At 41.0% G+C, this 27,902-nt stretch overlaps 1 protein-coding gene across 1 annotated transcript in view; it reads left to right on the top strand.

Moving 5' to 3' along the window:
* LOC110500599 (phospholipid-transporting ATPase ABCA1) overlaps positions 1-27,902 on the top strand; it is a 223,800-nt gene that overhangs the window by 100,059 nt on the left and 95,839 nt on the right. The window contains exons 19-24 of the mRNA XM_036956518.1: positions 3,360-3,473; positions 3,615-3,650; positions 5,537-5,676; positions 13,052-13,179; positions 18,407-18,508; positions 20,157-20,346. Coding sequence (XP_036812413.1) covers positions 3,360-3,473; positions 3,615-3,650; positions 5,537-5,676; positions 13,052-13,179; positions 18,407-18,508; positions 20,157-20,346 — 710 coding nt within the window. The remainder of the gene's footprint in view (positions 1-3,359; positions 3,474-3,614; positions 3,651-5,536; positions 5,677-13,051; positions 13,180-18,406; positions 18,509-20,156; positions 20,347-27,902) is intronic.

Here is a 27,902-nt window from a genome sequence, read left to right as displayed (position 1 = left end):
AGGGTGGCCGGTAAGGTGGAGGTAATTTGATCCTTGACAAGTTTTTCAAATCACTTCATGATGACAGAAGTGAGTGCTACGGGGCAGTAGTCATTTAGTTTTTTTCGCCTTCTTGGGTATAGGAACAATGGTGGCCATCTTGAAGCATGTGGGGACAGCAGGCTGGGATAGGGAGTGATTGAATATGTCCGTAAACACACCAGCCAGCTAGTCTGCGCATGCTCTGAGGATGTCGTCTGGGCACATTTAAATGTAGTCCTGCGAGGGTCAACACGTTTAAATGTTTTACATACCTCGGCCACGGAGAAGGAGGGGCGCAGTCCTTGTTAGCTGGCTTCCAGAGTTTCAGTTTCTCATATTTCCTGACATTTAATCCTAGTAACAATTCCCTGTCTTAGGTCAGTTAGGATCACCACTTTATTTGAAGAATGTGAAATGTCAGAATTATAGTAAAGAGAATGATTTATTTCAGCTTTTATTTCTTTCATCACATTTCCAGTCGGTCAGAAGTTTACATATACTCAATTAGTATTTGGTAGCATTGCTTTTAAATTGTTTAACTTGGGTCAAATGTTTCAGGTTGACTTCCACAAGCTTCCCACAATAAGTTGGGTGAATGTTGGCCCATTCCTCCTGACAGAGCTGGTGTAACTGAATCAGGTTTGTAGGCCTCCTTGCTCGCACATGTTTTTTCAATTCTGCCCAAAAATTTTCAATGGGATTGAGGTCAGAGCTTTGTGATGGCCACCTCAATACCTTGACTTTGTTGTACTTAAGCCATTTTGCCGCAACTTTGGAAGTATGCTTGGGGTCATTGTCCATTTGGAAGACCCATTTGCGACCAAGCTTTAACTTCCTGACTGATGTCTTGAGATGTTGCTTCATTATATTGACATAATTGTCCTCCCTCATGATGCCATCTATTTTGTGAAGTGCACCAACAAAGCACCCCCACAACATGATGCTGCCACCCCTGTTCTTCACAGTTGGGATGGTGTTCTTCGACTTGCAAGCGTCCCCCTTTTTCCTCTAAACATAACGATGGTCATTATGGCCAAATAGTTCTATTTTTGTTTCATCAGACCAGAGGACATTTCTTCAAAAAGTATGATCTTTATATCCATGTGCAGTTGCAAACTGTAGTCTGGCTTTTTTATGGCAGTTTTGGAGCAGTGGCTTCTTCCTTGCTGAGTGTCGATATAGGACTCGTTTTACTGTGGATATAGATCATTTTGTACCTATTTCCTCCAGCATCTTCACAAGGTCCTTTGCTGTTGTTCTGGGATTGATTTGCACTTTTTGCACCAAAGTATGTTCATCTCTAGGAGACAGAACGCATCTCCTTCCTGAGCGGTATGATGGCTGCGTGGTCCCATGAGGTTTATATTTGCGTACTATTGTTTGTACAGATGAACGTGGTATTTTAAGGTATTTGAAAATTGCTCCCAAAAATGAACCAGACTTTTGGAGGTCTATAATATTTTTTCTGAGGTCTTGGCTTATTTTCCCATGATGTCAAGCAAAGAGGCACTGAGTTTGAAGTTAGGCAGTGAAATACATCCACATGTACACCTCCAATTGACTCAAATAATGTCAATTAGCCTATCAGAAGCTTCTAAAGCCATTACATAATTTTCTGGAATTTTCCAAGCTGTATCAAGGCACAGTCAACTTATTGTATGTTAACATCTGACCCACTGGATTTGTGATGCAGTGACTTATAAGTGAAATAATCTGTCTGTAAACAATTGTTGGAAAATGTATTATTGAAAATTGTCATGCACAAAGTAGATGTCCTAACCAACTTGCCAAAACTATAGTTGTTAACAAGAAGTGTGTGAATGCTTGCTTTTCCTTTCACTTTTACGGCTCTCTAGAGACAAGACTGCTTGCTGATTATGGTGCCGGAAGAAATGGCTGCAGTTTTATGGGCACCCAACCAATTGTGCTATTATGTGGTTTTTTTTGGCATTATTTGTAACTTATTTTGTACATAATGTTTCTGCAACCGTATCTTACGGCAGAAAAGAGTGTCACGATTGTCGATGTAATCATACTCAGACCAAAGTGCAGCGTGGAATCGGTTCAACATTATCAATAACATTTCAAAATGTCAGCCTATAGGGAGGAAGTCAGAGACCTGGCTGGGTGGTGCCAGAATAACAACCTATCCCTCAACGTAACCAAGACTAAGGAGGACTACAGGAAAAGGAGCACCGAGCACGCCCATTCTCATCGACTGGGCTGTAGTGGAGCAGGTTGAGAGCTTCAAGTTCCTTGGTGTCCACAACAACAACAAACTAGAATGGTCCAAACACACCAAGGCAGTCGTGAAGAGGGCACGACGACAAAGCCACTTCCCCCTCAGGAAACTAAAAAGATTTGGCATGGGTCCTGAGATCCTCAAAAGGTTTTACAGCTGCAACATCGAGAGCATCCTGACCGGTTGCATCACTGCCTGGTACGACAATTGCTCTGCCTCCAACCGCAAGGCACTTCAGAGGGTATGGCAAGCGGTACATGGAGTGCCAAGTCTAGGACAAAAAGGCTTCTCAACAGTTTTTATCACCACGCCATAAGACTCCTGAACAGGTAACCAAATGGTTACCCGGACTATTTGCATTGTGTGCCACCCCCCAACCCCTCTTTTACATTGCTGCTACTCTCTGTTTTATCATATATGCATAGTCAATTTAACTATACATTCATGTGCATAATACCTCAAATGATCCGACCAACCAGTGCTGCTGCACATTGGCTAACCGGGCTATCTGCATTGTGTACCATCACCTGCCAGCCCCTCTTTTTACGCTACTGCTACTCTCTGTTCATCATATATGCATAGTCACTTTAATCATACTTACTTGTACATACTACCTCAATAAGCCTGACTAACCGGTGTCTGTACATAGCCTTGCTACTGTTATTTTCACATTTATTTTTACTGTTGTTTTATTTCTTTACTTACCTACACACACACACACCCGTACACACACTTTTTTTTTCGCACTATTGGTTAGAGCCTGTAAGTAAGCATTTCACTGTATGGTGTTGTATTCGGTGCATGTGACAGATCAACTTTGATTTGATTTGATTGCCCATTGGGCCAGGTGTGAATGTTCTGGGACCCTAAACCTACCAAGCCAATTTTAATACATTTGGAAGCCCGTCCACCGTTGAAGGCCCAGGAAGAACAAATTAATATCACGATATACCTTTATCATGTTGATGTGTGATATTACCCTCAGCAAGTAATATGACACTGTATAGGCCACAAGCGGTTGCTATTATTTCTGTATGGTATTCAAAACGGTAAATGGGTTATGCCAATACAGCTGACCTTCTGTGTGTTATTTTAGATAACAAAGCACCTTTGGTAAGAGACAAGACAAGAAGTTCAAGGGAATCCAAGCGGCAACGGCAAAGCCTGACCAATGTAGGGAACACTTCAGACAAAGTGACTGGGAAAAGGGGTATGTGCTTATCTTTCAATAATATAAAAAAATAAAAAATAGGCCTATTCTGAGGTAGAGACATGATGTCTTATTGCAAATGAATGGTAATGTTCTGTCTTCTTTCTGTCCTCCCTGTCTATTGTTATGATCCAACTGAAGCTGAAGTGAAAGCCAAGTTCACAAGCAGAGTGGAGGGTACGTATACCGAGTTAAAATTTTAATAGGGATAGCCCCCTTTTTTTTCAAATTTTTGCCTAAAATGACATACCCAAATCTAACTGCCTGTAGCTCAGGCCCTGAGGAAAGGATATGCATATTCTTGGTACCATTTGAAAGGAAACACTTTGAAGTTTGTGGAAATGTGAATTGACTATAGGAGAATATAACACATTAGATCTGGTAGATGAAAATACAAAGAAAAAAAACACTACCACTATCTTTGAAATGCAACAAAGGTCCCAAATCCAGCCATCACTCTGGTTGTTATTCAGTGTATGTGCAAAGTTTCAGACTGATAACTTGAAGTATGAGCAAGCTACATGACATTTAGTGTGAAATCACCCAGGTACATTTGGGCAAATCGTGAAGGAGACATTTACATTTACATGACATTTTTCTGTATACTTGGACTTTGATTTTACCTTCCCAGTATTAGTAGCCATATTGTAAGTTCAACATTTGAAAAACACACAGTTTTCAAAACTTCATAAATCTCCATATTCTTGTAACTTTGTCCAAAAGGAAAAGGCTTGCTGCCGCACAAGGTTCGCAGCAACATTTTGCGACAGATACGGGGTTTCCGCATACTCCCAAAAAGCCCAGCTCATTGGCTATCTAGCTTTGTTTGACTGGTGCTTATTTGACAAAGTTACAGTCAATCAAGTGAAGACCGCCCGTGTCATTGGCGCGCCATGAATGCGATGCTCTCTGACCAAATTTGGTGTCCTATAGGATATAGTACAGTACACACCTAATGATATAGTGAAGTCTGGTTACGTTCTAGGATCTCTGAGGAATAAATACGAACGTGAGTTGACTGGTTGAAACAACTTTTAGGGTTAGATTTGAATGAGTGGAAATACAAAATCGATCGTGCATGCTATATGGACCTTTTTAGGATATGAATAAGGATTTTATCTAACAAAACAACACTTCATGTTATCTCTGAGACCCTTTCGATGATAAATCAGAGCAAGATTTCAGAATGTAAGTACACATTTCACCTTCAGAGGTGAATTTATCAAACCTATCGCTGTGAACATAGTGTTTTGTTGTTAGGAGCTCTCCTTAAACAATAGCATGGGATTTTTTTCGCAGTAATAGCTACTGTAAATTGGACAGTGCGGTTATATTAACAATAATTTCATATTTCTGATATTAGACACTTATATGAACCAACATTTGTTGTTTCTCTAAAACCTGCGATCGTGACACACAGCGCTGCATGATTTACAACTGTCCCGTTGACCGGACGCCTATCCCTAAGAAGTTGGTACACACATTCATATGTTTTCACGAAGCCTCATTATTTGCTGCTCTATGACAATTAACACTGGAGAAGACGCAAAACGTCAGTCATTGTGACAGTTCTTGCTCCAGTTCTTGCTCTCCTTGGTTGGCAACAGAGTCAATTTGTCACACAGGTGCAGCTTTTCCACAAACTGGTGGCCATTTTGGAAAGCCAAACAAAATCCCATAGCTCTTTCAATTCATATTCCACGCAGGGGATTTTCATTTTACACGATGCAATAGTATCAGAAAATGCCCACCTCCTTTACAATTTCTTCCTGAGCAAGCCCACTTATGAAATAAGCTTACATATGCTTTGTTTCAAAAATACTTTTCTTGGACTTTTTAGACAGATAAGAGGCCACATTGCTTATTTTGTGGGCTTTGTTTTACTCATTAAGATAGTGTTATTGAGGTGTTATTTTCTACACTGTGAGAGAGGCTAAAACATTTTCATTCACTTTCTACAAACCTAAGAGCCTAACAGATTGTCAGATGGTTTTCATTCACTTCATGAACACTGTATTGTACCTAAAAATTATTGTAGACATTTTGTATGCCCTCCATTTTAGATGTGGAGAGAGTTGCCAATGTGAATGGGAAGGGCTCCAGTGTGATAATGGGATGGGAACTAATCCGGAGACAATTCCTGGCCCTCTTCATCAAACGTTTCCACCACGCACGCAGGAGCCGCAAAGGCATCATTGCTCAGGTAATGACCACACACAAACCTCACAGTTCTCTATGCCTCTGTTTTCTATACCCTTAAGTGTAGTAGTGTCATGAAAAAAATCCATTCTATTGTAAAAAGAGGTGGCTATGTACCGTAGGGGGAAGTAGTTTGACAAATAGATATGAAAGTACTACCAACTCTTCAATCTGTGGAGGAGAAAAATGGACGCTCAGTCCCTATGTATGCAACAAACCTAGAATGTATTATACGTTTCTTAAGGAAAGTGGATGTTTTATTTTATCTGAAGGGCTTATCTGTCTTATCTGCCAAGGAGACAGAGCCGATCACAACTTTAAGAGAGGCTCTGTAATGTAAACTAAAATCTGTTTAGAACACACACAAACACACATACACACACACACACACCAGCTATGAGAACTTCCTGTCTCCTCTCATAATGGTTTCCACTTTAAATTAATAGGAACCTCAAAGGCAAAGAGATGTCTACAATTTTTTTTTCTAATTTGTTAGTATGCTAATAATGTGGTTTCATTAGTTATGTATCAAATAAGATTATCATAACAATTAGCTCTCTGGCAGGTTGCTATTAGCCTGTAAAGTGTGTGTCCGTATCGTTTTGTGAGTTATTTTAATTTAGAGTCAGAACCAATAGATGGTTATCTATTTACATGACACCTTACATTTACTTTTCGTCAGAGATGATGCACAATTGTTGACGTACAAACTCAGATTTTCTGTTTCTTTGTCATTTATTTTGAGCTCTGTTCCACTAATAATCATATTGATGCAAATCTTTATTCATAACACGTGTGTAGACATGGTGCAACCCCATCAGCGATGAATGATACCACGACATTGAATTAATTACACTCCAAAGGCACCATCATCATGAAGTACTCCACTCCACTTCTCCTATTCGCCCGTGTGTAAACCTACCACCTGCTGAATTTTAGAACACACTTCCCCCTGTAACTCGCTGCAATACCGATCATACCATTAGTCACTGTCAATACCGGACGTGACTATGTTTTGTTAGCGAGGGGAGGTGTGTGTGGAGTGAAAGTGAGTCCCAAATGGCATCCTATTTCCTATACAGTGCACTACTTTGGACTATGAGCCCTCATCCAAAGTGGTCCACTCTAAAGGGAACAGGATTCCAATTGGGACGCAACCTTTGTTTCATGGCTCCTCTCCTCCCTCCTTCTTCCTCTCATTCCACCTCTCTTCCTGCCCATTCATGTCACTTGCGGGCCTGACAAAGGGCCTGAGCGTCATGTAAACAGCTCCCATTGTTAGCTTATATGAATGTGGCGTGAGGCAATCTCTTTAAACAGAGCCGGTGGGGAATTCAAAAGATGAGACTCAAAATGAAGTGATTTATGGGGACGAAAGTTAGGAGATGGACGGTTAAGTATGTGGACTTGAGGAAGTGGTAGGGAGGCAAGCTCTTCTGTCATGTGAGCCCAGGTGACTGAATCGGAACTCGACGTACGTACCTGAGACTGATTGCGATGTCTTTCCGATAGGTTATCCCAGAGCTGTGTGTAGAAGCATTGTGCTTGATTCAAAATGGATGTCCTCTGCCTTCACTGCTGATGACCCTCCTTCCAATGGAGGCACATAGATGTCATTCAGGGCCAGGCCTCTGTTTCCCAGAATGTTCATAGTGTTAAACTTTAGATTCTGTTGTTGGCATCAAAGCTGTTTCCTTAAAACCATTGTTGCACCCAAAGGGATGAATACAATATTCATGGTTCAAGTGACAGGGGGGGGCAAATCAAAGAATTTCAACATTGGGCACCCCCAGACACGTTTGGTACACTAAATAGTTAATGTATAAATTGAACATTGACGGTAGTTTGTGGCAAAGTGTACAGATATTTAGTCACACTTTTGTGTGCTATGCCAAACAATTGGTATTAACTTTACACTTCAGTCATCGTAAAAACAAATAAAAATTGAAGGCGGGAAACCAGGCCCATGACACGGCAACTTTTACCCACAAAGAAAGGAGTCTCTACTTCCTTATATAATTGTAAACTCATATTACATCGACAATTTCATTGAAAAGTGAATTCTGTCAATTTACAAGGTAGCATACAGGGAATTGAAAGAAAATAGTCTGTGTTTTATAATCTCCTACGACATTGACCTTCCAGTCGCTTTGTTCTACAGTTTCTCTATTTTCCTGTGATTCACTAGTCGGTTAATTGATGAGCTGAGCTGCACTCGGTGACTTCCTCTCAGATATGTAACCAATGGTAACAAGGTTACATCTACTTAAGTTGGTACATAAAATAGCTTTCTGTGGTGTTCTGAAATGTTCCATCAATTGCTAACTAACTCTTATTAGTGATCAAATTAGCCTGTGTTTTGCAGTGAGTCTTTGTTATTAGCTGAATTAGTCTAATTTATTATCGTTGTTGTTATTTCCGGTCAATTAACCTTGTTTATAATTTAAAGGCCAACATTGTATATTGTATAATGTGGAAGATTCAGAATTTAGCAGACATTCTTATCCAGAGCAACTTACGGTTAGTGAATCCATCTTAACATAGCTAGGTGAGACAACGACCTTGTCCGAAATCTGTCTTGCCTACTACTTACTTAAACGACATACTGTGTACTAATCGCACTACGTACTGTTTAGTAAAAATGAATACAGCAAGCTACAAGTATCAGCATACTAGTCTCATCCTACTGAGAATGTGTCATCTAATACACAGTTGTGTTGATTCCCTCCATACCTTCATTTTGGTACAGAGCTCCTCTCAGCTGATTATCAGCTGTGGTCAGATACACGTGGCTCTCAAAAGACAACTCTCTTCCTCAATAGTGTGCAACAAATTCTACTAGATGAAAATTAGAAATGACTATGGCATCCTGGCATTTAAAGCATAATACATTTTCGAAATTTCACATACTATAAAACAATTTTTTTAACATGCCCAAAATGCCTACTATTTAGAACGCTAGTACGGGTATTTGGACACGACCAATGACATATCACAGTCATAGTAAGTAAAAAATGTTCTTGATAAAAGTAGTTATAAGCCAAGTCAGTGTTGGCAAGAAAGACAAGTGTGAGTGGTAGGGTGGATTGAGAACATGTTGGCATGAATATGATGCATATCAAAATCCCTGTTGATGGCATAGAATGAAATATTACACAGTTAATAGTGTATCATATACCTCTATGGTTGATGGTCTGTTTTATGTGTAGGTCGGTGTACATATTAGGACATATGCTACATCAGATATTTTAAGATTAGCATTTAGCATGTTGGATGCAGTTTTCTTTTGGATATCTGATGCAGCATGTGCAACCTAATATGTGCACCGCACAGGCCCTGTGCTTTTCTCACGCAATTGGATAGGCAAGCTAGTTGATTCACAAAAACAAATGTTTGACCAAATACAATGCTATTTCTCTTTAAACAAATTAACAACAGACTTTCAGCATGCTCATAGAGAAGGGCACTCAACATGTACTGCACTGACACAAATGACTGATGATTGGTTGAAAGAAATTGCTAATAAGAAGATTGTGGGAGCTGTACTGTTTGATTTCAATGCAGCCTTTGCTATTATTGACCCTAACCTATTGTTGAAAAAATGTAGGTGCTATGGCTTTTCAACCTCTGTCATATCGTGGATTCAGAGCTATCTATCTAATAGAACTCAAAGGGTTTTCTTTAATGGAAGTGTTTCTAATGTCAAACATGTAAAGTGTGGTGTACCGCAGGGAAGCTCTCTAGGGCCTCTACTCTTTTCTATTTTTACCAATGACCTGACACTGACATTAAACAAAGCATGTGTGTTCATGTATGCTGATGAGTCAACCATATACACAGCTAATGAAGTCACTGAAACCCTTAACAAAGAGTTGCAGTCTATTTTGGAATGGGTGGCCAGTAACAAACTGGTCCTGAACATCTCTAAAACTAAGAGCATTGTATCTGGTACAAATAATTCCTTAAGTGCTAGACCTCAGCTGAATCTGGTAATGAATGGAGTGGCTGTTGAACAAGTTGAGGAGACTAAATTACTTGGTGTTACCTTAGATTGTAAACTGTCATTGTCAAAACATATAGATTCAGTGGTTGCAAAGATGGGGAGAGGTATAGCCATAATAAAGAGAGGCTCTGCTTTTTTGAAACCACACTCCTAAAAGCAAGTTCTGCAGGCTCTAGTTTTGTCTAATCTTGATTATTGTCCAGTCGTATGATCCAGTGCTGCAAGGAAAGACCTAGTTAAGCTTAATTGTAATCAGAGGGCTGATATAAATACTATGCATGTCTCTCTTGGCAAAGAGTTGAGGAGAGACTGACAGCAACACTTCTTCTATTTATAAGAAATATTAATGTGTTGAAAATCCCAAATTGTTTACAAAGTCAACTTACACACACACTTATCCCACCAGACATGCCACCAGGGGTATTTTCATAGTCCCAAAATCCAGAACAAATTCAAGAAAATGGACAGTAATATATAGAGCCCTTATTGCATGGAACTTCCTTCCATCTCATATTGCTCAAATAAACAGCAAACCTGGTTTCAAAAGACGGATAAAGAAACACCTCGTGGCACAATGCCGCTCCCCTATTTGACATAGATAATTTGTGTGTATGCATTGATGTGTAGGCTACGTTTGCCTTTTTAAAATGTAATGTGTGTAGTTCTGTCCTTGAGTTGTTCTTGTCTAATGCTGTTCTGTATTATGTCATTCTCTATTATGTTTCATGTTTTGTGTGAACCCTAGGAAGAGTAGCTTCTGCTTTTGCAACAGCTAATGGGGATCTTAATAAAATACCAAATACCAAATATGCCAACTAGCCAGTCTGCCCTCAAATTAAATGTAATAAAATTAATCTGTTATTTTTTTACAGTGAATCTGAAAACACTATAATTTCGTCTTGGTGTTTGTACCCATTTAATATTATTATCTTCCTTGTTTCACCAAATTTGAGAGTGTGGTAAACTCGTAGTCTGTGGAGCACATTGTGAACTTAATGACTTTTCTCTATTGTTTGGCGTGTGTTCACAGAAGAAATACTACCAGATGCCACACACCATTACAGTCTGAGAGAAAGTGTGTGTGTTCGGGATTATCTCATTTAGAGGCTTTTCAGTTGTCGCAGACTATTATTTTAGCGGCGCCCGCATTTACATAGAACTCTGAGGTAAATATAGCATTTTTCATTTGTATTGTATGAATGGGCTCCGGAAATTGCAGCATGTAATTAATTAAGTTCAGCAAACCTCCCTCTTCAGTGGAGTATCCAGCAGTACAAGTGTTTAAAGATGAAAGATATTGTCCATTCTGTCTATGACCTTTTTGTCAGCTCCAAGAATGGAAATGAAAAGGGAACATTTTACATGGAGAAGAGAAAAGGGGGGATGTCGTGGTGGCAGGAAAAGAGAACAGCGCAAAATGAATTATGCCTAAGTAGGCGGCAGTTGACAAAGCAAGTGTTTGAAAGTGTTTAATCAAACTCTTTAGAACATGCAAGGCAGCCAAAACAAGTAAACGGCAAGCATTATAATTGACGAGGGTATAAAAGCGTTTGGTCTCATGTCTGATTGTGTGCATCACTTTCATTGTGGATTGTAACGGAGAGGGTGGGGGTGATGATGGGGGTAGGGGTGGAGTGATGTTACTACAGTAGCGTTGGATGTTATGATTTCACCTCTCCGTGTCTTCCACACCTACGCAAGCACACGTGCACATGCAAATGCACGACACAAGACAGACAGATGTATGCAATCATACACCACATGCACACACGATTTATATGCAGCGTGGTCCAAAATGATTGGATCCCTTGGTAAAGATGAGTTAAAAAGACATAAAAATGAATATGCTGAGCGATAAAAACATGGGAAAATTATTTTATTCTAAAACATTTTATGGGATTGGAGAACACATTGGGAGAGATCTTACACCATTCCTCCACACTTAATCTTTCTAGATTCTTGATATCCTTTGCCTGCGCTTATGGACTGCGCTCTTCAATTCAAACCACAGGTTTTCAATGGGGTTCAAGTCCGGAAGGCGAGATAGCCATTGCAAAATGTTGATTTTATGTTCAAGCAATTTATGGGGTGAATTTAGATGTGTGCTTGGGGTTATCTCGTACCCGCTAGCCGATTAGTATACTGTATACAAGATATGCATGTGACAGGGCGGCAGTTAGCCTAGTAGTTAGAGCGTTGGGCCAGTAACTGAAAGGTTGCTGGAAGATTCACTTGCGGCCAAGTTTCATCCTCCTGGCAGAGGCAGCCAGGTTTTTGGCAAAATACTTGGTAAAGTTCATGATGCCGTTGACCTTAACAAGTGTCCCAGGACCAGTGGAAGCCAAATAGCCCCATACCATCAAAGATCCACCACCATACTGTATAGTAGTGATGAGGTATTTTCTGCTTATGCATTGTTCTTTCCAAGGCCAAACCCACCATAGCAGATTTGTGGTAATGATACTTAGTTTGAATTGAATTGTAAGTATGTAGTCCAGTACAGCACGTTCCACTCTGGATGAAAGCACATGACAAGTGAAAAGACATATTATTATCTTTATCCCCGATCGCTCCCAGCGTTTGCTAATTGGATTGCGCAATAACATTTCAATGCTCCCTCAAGGGAGCCTCAGTCGGACACATGAAACTACACCCCTTTTCTGATTCTGCGGGGAAAATGCTTCATTTGGTTGGCTGGTGAAAGTAGTATTGTAACACATATGACTTTAGATATCCCACTACAAGAAAAAGGGGGATACCTAGTCAATTGTTTAACTGAATGCTTTCAACTGAACTGTGTCTTCCGCAGTTAACCCAACCCCTCTGAATCAGAGAGGTGCAGGGGGCTGCCTTAATTAACATACTGTACACATCATTAGCGCCCAGGGAACAGTGGATGAATTACCTTGTTCAGGGGCAAAACAACAGATTTTTAACTTGTCAGCTCGGGGATTCGATCCAGCAACCTTTCGGTTACTGGTCCAACGCTCGTACCCGCCAGCCGATTAGTATACTGTATATAAGATATGCATGTAACAGGGCGGCAGGTAGTCTAGTAGTTAGAGCGTTGGGCCAGTAACTGAAAGGTTGCTGGATCGAATCCCAGAGCTGACAAGGTAAAAATCTGTCATCCTGCCCCTGAACAACCCACTGTTCCCCGGTAGTCCGTCATTGTAAATAAGAATTTGTTCTTAACTGACTTGCCTAGTTAAATAAGAAAGTTATGTGGATAGTCAGTAATTGTCATTAAATTATATTAAACGCATTGTATCGGCCTTCTGTAACAGTGTTTTCACAGGATAGGATACCTAAAAAAGGCATTGCCAAATAAGTGTAATTTTGCAGCAGATTCTAATATCATGTCAATGTCACACAGGTGATTCTGCCCGCTGTCTTCGTCTGCCTGTCTCTCATCTTTTCCGTCATCATTCCCCCTTTTGCTGAGTACCCTAATCTGGAGCTGCAACCATGGATGTACGGGCTGCCCCAAACGACATTCTACAGGTGAGCCATTGAAACATCATGCTCTCTGACTTTATAATCACACCTTTATCAGTACAGGTGAATATGCTGAGATTTGTATTGCATTTGTGTAAACGTAGCAAACTCAGCAGGGTAACCTGAGCAGGACAGATAGAAAGAATTATAAAAAATATAAAGTCATTCTACTATGATGTTAAGAATAATGGGCATACTGTTTATCTGAATGCAGAAACCACATAGGCGATGGAGGTGGATCGCTCCTAGTGCCAATGTTTGGAGGGAATTTTGTTTTGAAGACTTTGGCATATTGGAATGAATTTGACTGTGTCCCCAATGCCACCCTATTCTGTATATAGTGCACCAATATGGTGATATTTGGCACTGAGATTTACTGTCTTTCTGGGGGAGAGTAGAGAGCAGTGTAGATGCCTCACAAATTCCAATGTGTTCAAACTGACTGGGTAATAATCTGGCTTCGGCCTTGACATGGCAGTGCATGTCAGGATCCAATGTTTGAGCTCTGACTCGCATAATCTGTCAAAGAAATAAAGTTACATTTTTATTAATCTCATGAGGAGACGTATAGCTGCCCATTTGATGGACAGAAGATATACCTTCACTCACAGTAACACTGAGTTGAATCCCAGATGTCAAGGCATAATTAATTGTACACACTTTTAAGGATGCCATCTGAGCTGTGGTGTAGATGGACGGAAAATGGTGGAATCAGTTGCATAGCTGGTTTAACAATGTTTTTTTTCATCCTTGTTTAAGTGTCACAGAAAAACACTTATATTTACAGTGTCTATACAAGGACACCCTCAATCTCAGCTGGATTTTTTTTCTGCTGAGATTGAGGCTGTTCTAATATGGACACCATATATATTCTATACATACTGTAACATATCGGCAAGTTGGTTTTTATAATTACAGTAACACAGATTTTTTATTTTTATTTCTTGCATTGCATTTTGGGGTTTGCTTATAAAATACATTAAAATAAATAGAAGTAATGTGAAAAACATGTTGAATATTTCATAGAGTTCCCTCCTCCTGCTCATTGATATTCTACGGAGGTTTGCTTATTTTATTCAGGGGAGAGCATTGTAATAGATTGATCCAGTTGGACGGTTTAAACAGAACTATCAGGCATGTTGCTATGGAAATCACAGGTATGTTTTTTTTTTTACTGTCTAGAGATTCACCTTCTTAGCATTGTCTTATGTCTGATACCGCAATGATTCCGCCTGCACTGTCAGTTGAGGGACGAGCGACTCATAGCAGTGACTCCACCTAACTATTTAAATGGTTGCTATGGAAATTGCGGGTATATGCCTTTTTCACTGGCTAGAGTTTCACCTTCTTAGTTGAAGTTAGACTAAAGGCAGTGAGTCTTAACTGCAGTTGTTACACCACATTAAATATGCAGTATTCATCAGAACAACCAAAAACTAGCCTTGGTATGTGTCACCATTAGCAAGCTGAAGTTTTTTCACTTCTCTGACATTGTCTGTGGTCAATTACTGCACATAGTCTTCCCCTTAATTATTTTAAGACACTTCCCTATGTGATCTCTGGAAAAGCCACAACAGGCTCGATCCTGTTCTACACAGACAGAGAGAGTATATAGTACATGCTCCAGCTGAAATAGTCAATGTCAACTAAACGTGCCCTGGGAATTTGGCAAATTCAGGTTAAAACGGCTGGTTTAAAAAGCAATTGTTATGCTCCTAATGTTTAAAATGAACATGAATAACATCATGTCTATGCCGTGCAATTTAATGCAACTTCATATCCCTTAATAATGGAGTATTTGAACAGTATGGTCGAACATTGATGACACTTTTCGATTCAAACATAAACATGATTAGGCTTGTCCCATGAACAAAATATTCTTAAGACTTAATTTCTTTAAAAATGTGATATCCATACAATGCGTCTCTCAGATGAGAGGGGAGTTGAAAGGAGTGAGTTGAATGTGCAATCTGATCCCTACTCCATGATATTTAAGTTTAAAGTTAATCCATCTGACATGGAGTGGAGGTTATACAACCAAAGTAATGATGAGAAATCATTCTTTCTTCTTCTTACGAGAAAGCAACCACTTTATTTTACACTAAAGGAAACACATATTTCCTGCCAGAGCATTATGCCTCTTCAATAAATAGCCATATTTTATTTCAGAGAGTAGGCGTCGGCTACATAAGTATTACAACACTCAGATCTGCATTATTTGTTCTAATTCATTGCATCTAAATTGACTATTACTACTACTGTAAGATTTTCTCTTTCAGTACATAAACCAAGATTAGTTCTAGTGTGTCTCTGTGTTCATTTTGTCCCCCCAATAGTCTTGTTACCTTGAATAATTGTTCATCCCAGTTTGTGTCCCAAATCACACCCTATTCCAAATATAGTGTACTGCCCTGGTCAAAAATAGATCACTGTAAGGGAATAGGGTGCTATTTGGGACATATTCCCAACTATCATTAATGGTAAAACAGATGGCTGAGCATAATCCATTTTTGCAATCAACCACTTCGATTTCTCTCCTCGCTTATGGCGGAGGAAATTATATACTTTAGACTGACCTTCATGAGAGATAAATGAGCCTATAAACGTTGTACTAATCCCATTGGCCAGCAGTGACCACGCTGGACCCTAGTTATGATCTTTATGAAATGCTGTGTTTTTAGAGCCAAGATAAAGAGCAGAGTTTGTGTATACATTGATTTGTAAACTGTCTGTTTTCCCTCCAGGCACATAAGTACCGTAGAGTGCTCTGATGTAAACAAACAGATGGAGCATACTGTATGCACATGTGCACACACACACCACACATATATACACACACACACACACACGCACGCGCGCACACGCACGCACGCACGCACGCACACACACACACACACAGAGTTTATGTTATGTTGACATCTGCTCCATTCAGAATGCCAAGAGCTTTTCTCATCCATACCTGCTAAGTGGTATGTTTTCATTTGGAAATGTAATGTTCTCAACAAAATGCCAGTGCCGTAAAATTATTACTCTGTCATCCTTCATTACACTAATCACGGTTGCATGTTAGCTGGGTATCTTGCACTACTTTAAATAAAAACAATGAAATATACACTCCTTTTGATCTAATTTCCTTTTGGCCAATTTCTCTATCTAGTGATGGAAATACTGTAAATATACCCATCCTCCTAATCTTGGTTGATTCAGTGAGCCAAGCCCTTAGTGACCTAATCAAATCCTGATTACAGTATCTAGTCCAGTAACTTAAACCCCCAAAGTTCCACCAGGATAGAACTAATGATGCCAAAGGAGATGGCTGCCGTTTTACGCTCCCGTAACCAATTGTGCTATTGTGTATGTTTTTTCGCGTTATTTGTAACTTATTTTGTACATAATGTTTCTGCCACCGTGTCTTATGACCGAAAAGAGCTTCTTGATATCAGAGCAGCGATTACTCACCACGTACTGGAGGAATTCTTCTTCTTTGACGAGTTGGATGGGAAGGATTTACTTCGGACGCCCGACATGGCCCTCATCCCTGTCATTTGCAGGAGGAAAAGACAGAGATATTGTGGACGTAAGGATCCGTTGCCGAAAGGGTAATCTACCTTTACCATCGGTCCTGTTAGCCAACGTACAATCAATCGATAATAAAATAGACGAACTACGAGCACGTATATACCCTACCAACGGGACATTAAAAACTGTAATATATTATGTTTCACCGAGTTGTGGCTGAACAACGACATGATTAACATATAGCTGGCGGGTGTTAAGCTTTTTCGTCAGGATAGAACAGCAGCCTCTGGTAAGACAAGGGGCGATGGCCTGTGTATATTTGTAAACAACAACTGGTGCATGAAATCTAAGGAAGTCCGAAGGTTTTGCTCGTCTGAGCAAGAGTATCTCATCATAAGCTGTAGACTACACTATCTACCAAGAGAATTTACATCTATATTTTTCGTAGCTGTCTATATACCACCGCAGGCCGATGCTGGCACTAAGACCGCACTCAATGAGCTGTATACGGCCATAAGCAAACAGGAAAATGCTCCTAGTGGCTGGGGACTTTAATGCAGGGAAACTCAAATCCGTTTTACCTAATCTCTACCAGCATGTTAAATGTACAACCAGAGGGGAAAAAACTCTAGACCACCTTTACTCCACACACAGAGATGCATACAAAGCTCTCTCTCACCCTCCATTTGACAAATATGACCATAATGCTATCCCCCTGATTCCTGCTTACAAGCAAAAACTTAAGCAGGAAGCACCAGTGACTCGGTCAATAAGAAAGTGGTCAGATGAAGGAGATGCTAAGCTACAGGACTGTTTTGCTAGCACAGACTGGAATATGTTCTGGGATTCATCCAATGGCATTGAGGAGTATACCACCTCAGTCATCGGCTTCATCAATAGGTGCATTGACGACGTTGTCCCCACAGTGACAGTACGTACATATCCCAATCAGAAGCCATGGATTACAGGCAACATCTGCACTGAGCTAAAGGGTAGAGATGCCGCTTTCAAGGAGCGGGACTCTAACCCGGAAGCTTATAATAAATCCTGCTATAACCTCCGACGAACCATCAGACAGGCAAAGCATCAATACAGGACTAAGATTGAATTGTACCACACCAGCCTCAACGCTCATCGGATGTGGCAGGGCTTGCAAACTATTAAAGATTACAAAGGGAAGGACAGCCGCGAGCTGCCCAGTGACACAAACCTACCTGCACATTGACTCTTTACCACTACCCCCTAGCCTCGCTTGTTATTTCACTGCTGCTGTTTAATTATTTGTTTCTTTTATTTTCTATTTTTCACTTATCGTTTTTTTTACTTCACACTCATTGTTGGTTAAGGGCTTGTAAACATTTCACGGTAAAGTCTACACCTATTGTAATCGGCGCATGTGACAAATACATTTTGATTTGACTTGGTCAGGGCATGATCCAACTGCTTTGAGCATGGACTGCCTGACGTTCAGCTCTTACAGCCACAATGCTTCATTTTGCTTTTCAGTCAACGGCAGACCCACCACTTGGTTCCTTATCAAGCTCGGACGTGGGATCGGAGAAATGTTTGTTATTGTGGGGACTGGAGATGTTTTATTTGTCCAAGATGGGGGGCAATTAAAAGATTAGATGATTGCTTTGGATTATGTTGATAATTAGCCCTCCAGTAAGGCATAGTGTTAGAGTCTAACTAACAAGGTCCAATTTCATTGCAGCAATGATGGACCGCCAAATAATACAGAGGTTGCTCATGTGGTGGACTCTTTGGTGAATAATCCTGGGTTTGGGACTCGCTGCATGGCTAACAACCCTATACCGTGAGTATGACCAGCGGCCATTTTGACACACCTCTCCCTCCTTCCATGTTATTACTGCATATGTTTTGTTTGCAGTGTTTCTCCTGCTAGATTGTCCATAAAGTTCTCCAAGTGAAGCAAGCCGCCCAATATCTGTTCATTTTGAACAGTGGAGAAGGGTGCAAAGCACATAATCAAATTTGATAAAGTGTTGTTCAAGTGTTTATTAGTTGTATGCCATATAGGCCCAAATCGTCCTCTAGCTAGCCCAGACCCCCCCCTTGCATTTGTGGAGATGGAAATGGAAAGGGAGATTCAATTGGATATGGTTACCCTCTGATATGCTTGGTGCAAATGTTCCCACATTGTCTACTTTACTTTATTACATTTATTTTTAGCCATCTGGAAAATGTTCTAACATAGTCCCTGGGCAGGTTATTATTAAAAACACTTAAAAAGATAAATGCAGACAGACAATAAGTGCATACAGAGCAACATGTGACAAGCAACACTTAGCACGTGGACAGATACTCATATCCGATGATTTCAGATCTCAAAAGTGCATACAGGGTAGGGGGTAGGTGTCAATATGGAATTGGGCAAACATCTCCCCCATTGGCACATTTTTTTTACCTCAATAAATCAATTCAAATTTTGTTTTCACCAAATCTGATGCTGAACCTGGTCGATTTGGATTTTTTTTTGTTTTGATAAAATCTGAAGTTGCGTATCTCATGCAGGATAATTCCTCGAGAGACTACATTCCGTTTTATTCTTACATGTTCTGACACAATATCCATGCAGTGAAGAAAACCATCGAATAAATCCTAAATATTGATTGCGTACAACCGAAGGCATATACACGGTATCGTACGGTATATGGTTGAGATGAAATAATACACGTTTACGGCATCAATCTAAGTTATTTAGCACCATTTATTTGATATATTCATTCGTTCGTTCTGGGGTTCTCGGAGGTGAGTGTTTTTTGGGATTGTGCAGATGTGCCTTGTTTTACGGTTAGGGGGTTGGAATTATATTGTCAATAGTTAAGTGAACCTGATCTCTCATAACTGCTCCATCTCCTCTCTGTCAAGCCCGATCATGTTCAACATGCTTTATCAAGCTGTTCTGCTTCCCCAACTCTTCAGCCGGCGCACTAACAACACTTACCGTGCCTCCCTGTTTTAGATAAGGAGACTTCTATGCTGTAGTTGTGTTGACAACGTCATTTGTCATCTACCGTTGCTGACGAATGAAAACCTCTCATCTCCAAAACAGAAATGTTTCAGTAAATTGAAAAAAAGAATCCATATTTTCCCATTAACGAGCATACAGTGAAACTTTTATGGACCTTCAGGAGCTATTTTCCTAGAGTCATGGAATGTTCAGAGTACATTGAGTGGAGTGACTGCTTTCAATACAAAATAAAAAGGTTTTCATTAGAGAGCGATGCTATGTTTAAAAAGAGCTAGACCTAAACAGGTATCCTAAAACTGTGTAAGTAAGTGTACTGTATACATGCTTGAATTTGAATGTTATGTCTTTCTGATGATAACTGTTGAGAAATCCCCTGCCAAGGCATGATATTTCCTATTTTGATTCTCATGGTTAGTCATCTTCATCATCATCTTCATCACCATCATCACCCCCACCCCCCTTTCTCCAGGAATCTCCCGTGTGTCCCCATTGATTCTAAATGGACTACTCCCTCAGTGGAACCCTCTATCAACAACATCTTAATCAACGGGACCTGGAGCATGGCCAACCCTTCCCCTAACTGCCAGTGCAGCACTCCTCAAAAGACTATCATGCTGCCAGATTGCCCACCTGGAGCCGGGGGGCTGCCTCCCCCTCAGGTTAGTCCACAATCTGTCAACCCCAGGTCTGCTTGTAACATAATGGTTTCCAATAGAAATACTTGACCTCTGGCCTGAAATGTGTGTTTAACATGGCAACCTGTGTTGGACCTGAAGACTTGTGTTAGCGCCCCGAACTAATGCTTAAGCTTTTAGCTCTGCCAGCTAAAAGAGCAGGCTTCGAACCCCAGATGGTCAAATTGGTGCAGTGACCCAGGTGCAGTGAGGGGGAGGTCAAAGGAGTGTGAAGTGTAACATAGTTGATTCAGTGTGCGCTGTGTCTACAGTCCTGCAATGGCAATGTAGGTGTCTAAAACTGAAGTTATCATCTTCGCCTCCAAAGTTTTTATTGTGAAAGCATGTTTACCAAAGTATCCCCTTACAATGGGTAATACTTATTGCATGCTATACTTTACTCTATATCCCCTCCATGATGGATCCACCTTACAAATTAATCCATCCAATTTAACTAATGGATCCAGAACCAGGATATTACATGACCATTAACCACATTAACTACTTTACCAGGGTCAGCTAGAGTGTATATATCCAGCTAAACATGGATGTCCAGCTGGGACAATGTAACCATTGAAGTTAGACAGCTTTATTGTATCCATGTTACTATTGTCTCATGTCTTCCTCAATAGCCTTAGGGCTGGTCTTAAGAAAAAAATGTATGTTGAGATAATGTGTCGCACTACTCTTTTTCTGGCATCCTTTGAACTCTGACCTCTCTCAGATCATCCCTTTTAGCCAACCCCTCTCGGAGAGTGGGTGCAGGTTAGCGCTGAGCTTGCAGATGTCCGACCCCTCCCCTATAACTTCCAAGGCCTGGGTTTTCCCTGTGTGTCTCTTGGAAATCAAAGGCAATGTTTTATAAGCCATTACCCTAACAACATACATGGCCAAATGCAGGACCCCATTGAGTCTTAAACCTGACTGTGATCAATGAGGTGGGTGGCCCCGCTGGTCACCGGGCATGCTGAGAGGAATGAGTGGGCTCCTTTGGCCTAAATGGATTTCTCCAATCATAGAAATAAAATTACTAGAATTGACAAAGCTAATCGTGCATGTTTCACCAGTACACTCAATATGGCTGCTGGTCCACATCCAGCGTTTGAATGAGTGTGTGTGTATATGCATGTGTACATGCATACAAACACCTGTATGGCATCAGCCTCAGGCAAACAAGCATTAGATGTAACAACGTTGCCACTCAGTTTTATTCAAATGTACTTTTTGTATTGTTTTATTTTGACTTCATTTTTTGACCATCATTCTATGCCCCGCCCAGCAGCTCCACTCCCACTTGTCTCCAATTCCACATCCCAACCCTCAGCTCCCCTCAGCCCATTCCACCTATCCCTGCTGGCCACCCTCTTTGAATTTCTACACACCATATATCTTTCAATTGTGCTATGACGTTTAACATACAACTTGAATCTTTCTAATCGAACAGAATCCACATCAACAAACATTGACTTGAATAGGAAATACCATTCTAATACTCCAATACCTTGAATGATATTGAAAACGATACAAAATTGATGGACGGGAACTGGTGCATTCTAGCTTTTAGTGGAAATGGCTTTTGGTGTTTACACAAGGTGTGTTCTCAGTGAGTGAATTCTGGATTCTTTTTTAAGGTATGTGAGATGAAAGAGAGAGATGAGAGTCTGAGTGAGCCAAGTGATCTTGGTAATGTACCCACCATAGACTGATAGATAAAAGTCCATTATAGAGGGAAATAGGTAGACAGACGTAATGCTTTTTGTTACTTTCTAGAGTGGTTCATGCTTGGTTTGTTAACAATCATTCATGTCTTGAGATGAGCATTTTCTGTTCTATTGGGTTTCAGGAAATAAACAATGTTACAAGAAAATATGTTGCACTCTAGCAACAGGTTGAATTGAAATGACAAACACCAGTTAATTAAATGAGGCTTGATTAAAGAAGTTAATGAAATCACTCCTGGTTATACTTACGCACACAAGTTATAATAACCTATAAAGCTTTGCCGCAAACGATCAAAACCACTAAAAGCAACATTTTGTTATACTGTACCCAGTGATTTATTTGACTGATTATTTGACTTTTTTCCCTGGTGGCTTAGGAACATGTGACTCGAAAGTCAATATCCCACATTTGCAAACAAAAACTAAAACCAATTCTTTCAGTCATGCTTTTCAAGACACAATCATCGACAGATAAACACTCTGGATGTGACAGACATGACCTTCACGTGATTCTGGGACTTTGTATTGCTACATCATGTGCCTGTCCATATACCAGCTGGGAGAGATACTATGTACTCCTTTAGAGGGAGCATCAACACCGTACTGGTGAGGAGGTTCTGGTGGTTGATTTGATGTGAGGTTACAGCCGGTGTTGAGTGGTCGACATAGTTCATCACCCACCTGGATGGTCAATTCAGTTGATCAAAACAGAAAATAGGGGTGAGAAATCAAATACGGTAGATGTATGAATTGACATCAACCGTGACAGAGGTGTAAGGAGTGACACTTTAAGCCAGCAGCGCTAAGCGAAGGTGTGGTGCCAACGCGTTGGCTTTTCGACAGCGACTGTTCCTCAGTTTATTCCCCTTTTTTCCCCCCTCAGTGGAAGTTAAATGTCAGAGAGACGGATGTAGTACTTACCCAGTTTGCAAACAAGTATCCAAAAGCACAGTCTGAGAAATATGAGATCATTTGGTTCTCTGTAGCTGGTGTGGGAGGTGAGTTTTTATTCTGCTTGGCATCTTGTTCTGAAGTACCGCATCATCTTGGAATGAAAATTGAGATGTTTGACTGCAAAGGCCTCATTCTTGTAAGATGGCTAATTGGAATGTTTGACAAAGTCTTGGCAAAGAGGAACTGTTGGCTTTTCAGGAGAAAAAACAAGAAACTATTTCATGTATATTTTCTTAAACAGATATTTTATTGTCCTTGCTTCATTATAATCTACTGCCGGACACCACACACACATCTATGTGGTGGAAGAGTGACAGGTTCTTTTGGATCTGGGCTGAGCAGGCAGAGTGAAGTAGAGACTAAACAACAGTTTTAAACTAAACAACATATTTAAGAGGACATGTGGCTCAGGTTGGGTACATCTCACATGTTCTATTCCACAGTTTGCTTTTAGCCAATGCATAGTTTAAAATACCAACATCAACAAACCAGACAGAAAGGGGCACAGGAAGTGGCCCTGGAGACATGTGTCTATTTTCTCAGGTTCTCCACAGCTTAAACAACTACATTATCCACGTGCTCTCAACAAACAATGCCATTAGCTTACTGCACACAATGTTCCACCATGCCTCCGGACTGCATTCACTTCCTGTGGGCGGACGCCTAGAACATAAAAAAGAGGGAGGTTTAAACACACACATTGAAATTTCATAATCAGTTCAATTGTACAATGAAAATGCTTGATGCATTAACTGAATGGATGGGAAATTAGTCACACCTGTGACACACACACACGCACATATTCTTACACACACAAACACAAACACACATACACCAAAAAGCTGGAAGCGGCACATGGCAAGCGGCACAGAGCAGGCCCTTGAAGCAGGTTAGGGGTTAAATGCCTTGCTCAAAGTGTGCATTATGTATGCATACAGTACCTCTGTGTGTGTGTGTGTGTGTGTGTGTGTGTGTGTGTGTGTGTGTGTGTGTGTGAGCACTGTATGTGTATACATACACATGTGTGCTGAGCCCTCTCAGACAGACAGTAAGAGGCCTTTGAAAGCCAATGACTTCCCCTACCCGGAGCCCATGCTGTTTTGCGAAACGACTCCTTGAGATGATGCTCTGCTCATCCCCAGACCTCATTTCTCCCCCTCCTTCCAAAAGCTCCTTTATAGTGATGGACTGGACTATCACATGACGTCTGCCCTTGCCGGATATGTAATGCCTCGTTGAGCTTGTGCGCAAGCCTCGCTGTGCCCCCCCCTCTTGTGACAAGCCAGACAAGATGGGTCCGTTTTGAAGTGAGGGTTGGAGAACAGGTATTATGGGATGGGGATGCTTGCCGAGACAGTCGGACAAAAAGAGTACAATTTCCGTGACCTGTCTTATTCTGACACCTGGATGTTCCGGATCTCGACAAGGCTGTCAAGGTGTCCCATTAAAAGGTGCTGTTGGATACATGAGTTTTTTTTTCACGGCAGTCAGTGTCTCTCTCTCTCTCCATTGTCTATTATTTCCCTCCCTTCTTTAAAATCACAGTATTTTTATTTGAATGTCTCTTTGTGCCACCCAACCCTACACACATTCAAACTGACGCACCCTATGCACACACACAGACCACACACGGACAGACACTGCACACACACGAACGGACACACTGCGCACGCACCCACATAGACACACACACACACACACACACACACACACTTAATTTATTAAACAATGAGTGCTATAGATTGCTTACCTGTGCTCCATGGTCCTGTAAAGGGGGGGCTTGAATTGATGTGGCTCTTTGGCCGAACCACCAACAGAAACCCAGAACATTGGGAGAATATATTCCCTTTGACCTAAAAAAAAAAAAAAAAAAAAAAAAAAAGAAGCTAGTATTGAATTAACCATGACATGACGTACAGGCTTTGGAGTAGATTTCTTTTATCTTTTATCCTTGCTATCCTCCCAATATGTCCTTGAAAAACACACACACACACACACAGAGAGAGAGAGAGAGATTTACGTTTCCATGGAAATGACATACAATTTACAATTCTCATGTATTGGCACTCGTTGGCTGGCGATATTTAACTGTAACAAATTAAAAGGCCTTCATGCGTGCAAAGGAATTGATAAAGCCACAGCTCTCTGAGTATTACGTTTGATGTCTTTATCATCAGGAAACTCTACTCAGCTACTGTTGCATAGCCTTGCCACCCTTATCTATCAAATAAATATTTTAAGTTGTGCATATTTTCTTCATTCACTACTTATGTGAGTAGAGTTCTTGAAAATGCTTAAATCCAAATTCATTGAGATATGCTTTAGCAAGCCTTCAAAATGAAGCTAAACAACCCTTGAACAAAGCATTGCACAAACTATTCTGACCTGGTCAATAACAAATGTTTATCTCAATACTTTGTTATATACCCTTTGTTGGCAATGACAGAGCTCAAACGTTTTCTGTAAGTCTTCACGAGGTTTTCACACACTGTTGCTGGTATTTTGGCCCGTTCCTCCTTGCAGATCTCCTCTAGAGCAGTGATGTTTTGGGGCTGTTGCTGGGCAAGACGGACTTTCAACTCCCTCCAAAGATTTTCTATGGGGTTGAGATCTGGAGACTGGCTAGGCCACACCAGGACCTTGAAATGCTTCTTACGAAGCCACTCCTTCGTTGCCCGGGCGGTGTGTTTGGGATCATTGTCATGCTGAAAGACCCAGCCACGTTTCATCTTCAATGCCCTTGCTGATGAAAGGAGGTTTTCACTCAAAATCTCACGATACATGGCCCCATTCATTCTTTCCCTTACACGGATCAGTCGTCCTGGTCCCTTTGCAGAAAAACAGCCCCAAAGCATGATGTTTCCACCCCCATGCTTCACAGTAGGTATGGTGTTCTTTGGATGCAACTCAGCATTCTTTGTCCTCCAAACACGACGAGTTGAGTTTTTACCAAAAAGTTATATTTTGGTTTCATCTGACCATATGACATTCTCGCAATCTTCTTCTGGATCATCCAAATGCTCTAGCAAACTTCAGACGTGCCTGGACATGTACTGGCTTAAGCAGGGTGACACATCTGGCACTCCAGGATTTGAGTCCCTGGCGGTATAGTGTGTTACTGATGGTAGGCTTTGTTACTTTGGTCCCAGCTCTCTGCAGGTCATTCACTAGGTCCCCCCGTGTGGTTCTGGGATTTTTGCTCACCGTTCTTGTGATCATTTTGACCCCACGGGGTGAGATCTTGCGTGGAGCCCCAGATCGAGGGAGATTATCAGTGGTCTTGTATGTCTTCCATTTCCTAAATATTGCTCCCACAGTTGATTTCTTCAAACCAAGCTACTTACCTATTGCAGATTCAGTCTTCCCAGCCTGGTGCAGGTCTACAATTTTGTTTCTGGTGTCCTTTGACAGCTCTTTGGTCTTGGGCATAGTGGAGTTTGGAGTGTGACTGTTTGAGGTTGTGGACAGGTTTCTTTCATACTGATAACAAGTTCAAACAGGTGCCATTAATACAGGTAACGAGTGGAGGACAGAGGAGCCTCTTAAAGACGAAGTTACAGGTCTGTGATAGCCAGAAATCTTGCTTGTTCGTAGGTTACCAAATACTTATTTTCCACCATAATTTGCATTCATTAAAAATCCTACAATGTGATTTTCTGGATTTTTTTTCTCATTTTGTCTGTCATAGTTGAAGTGTACCTATGATGAAAATTACAGGCCTCATCTTTTTAAGTTGGAGAACTTGCACAATTGGTGGCTGACTAAATACTTTTTTGCCCCACAGTATGCAGTCACTTTAACAATACCTATATGTACATACTACCTCAATAAGCCGGACTAACAGGTGTCTGTATATAGCCTTGCTACTCTTTTTTCAAATGTCTTTTTACTGTTGTTTTATTTCTTTATTTACCTACCTACCTACACACACACACACACACACACACACACACACACACACACACACACACATATACCTTGTTTTCCACACCATTGGTTAGAGCCTGTAAGTAAGCACTGTAAGTAACCACCTGTTGTATTCGGCGCACATGACAAATAAACTTTGATTTGATGTGTGCTCAGCCCCCTCCTGTACTCCCAATTACCCATGACTGCGTGGCCATGCAAGCCTCCAACTCAATCATCAATTTTGCCACAACAGTAGTAAACTTGATTACCAACAATGACAAGACAGCCTACAGGGAGGAGGTGAGGGCTCTGGGAGAGCAGTGCCAGGAAAATAACCTCTCAACCAACGTCAACAAAACAAAGTAGCTGATCATGGAATTCAGGAAACAACCGAGGGAGAACCCCCCTATCCACATCGACGGGACCGCAGTGGAAAAGGAGGAAAGCCTGAAGTTCCTCGGTGTACACATCACTGATAAACTGTAATGGTCCACCCACACAGGCAGTGTGGTGAACATGGCACAACAGAGCCTCTTCAACCTAAGGAGGCTGAAGAAATTTGGCTTGGCACCTAAAACCATCACAAACCTTTACAGATGCACAATTGAAAGCATCCTGTCAGGTCGTATCACCGCCTGGTACAGCAACTGCACTGCCCACAACCGCAGGGCTCTCCAGAGGGTGGTGCCGCCCAACGCATCATCGGGGGCAAACTACCTGTCCTCCAGTACACCGACAGCCCCCGATGTCACTGGAAGGCCAAAAAGATCATCAAGCACAACAACTAACTGAGCCAATGCCTGTCACCCCGCTATCATCCAGAAGGCGAGGTCGGTACAGGTGCATCAAAGCTGGGGCCAAGAGACTGAAAAACAGCATCTATCTCAAGGCAGTCGTTAGGATCATCTATCTTAAATAACCATCGTTAGGATCATCACTTTATTTTAAGAATGTGAT

Source organism: Oncorhynchus mykiss, chromosome 21, assembly GCF_013265735.2.
Source record: "Oncorhynchus mykiss isolate Arlee chromosome 21, USDA_OmykA_1.1, whole genome shotgun sequence".
NCBI classification, from domain to species: domain Eukaryota; kingdom Metazoa; phylum Chordata; class Actinopteri; order Salmoniformes; family Salmonidae; genus Oncorhynchus; species Oncorhynchus mykiss.
This window is presented reverse-complemented; position numbering and strand designations above follow the sequence as displayed.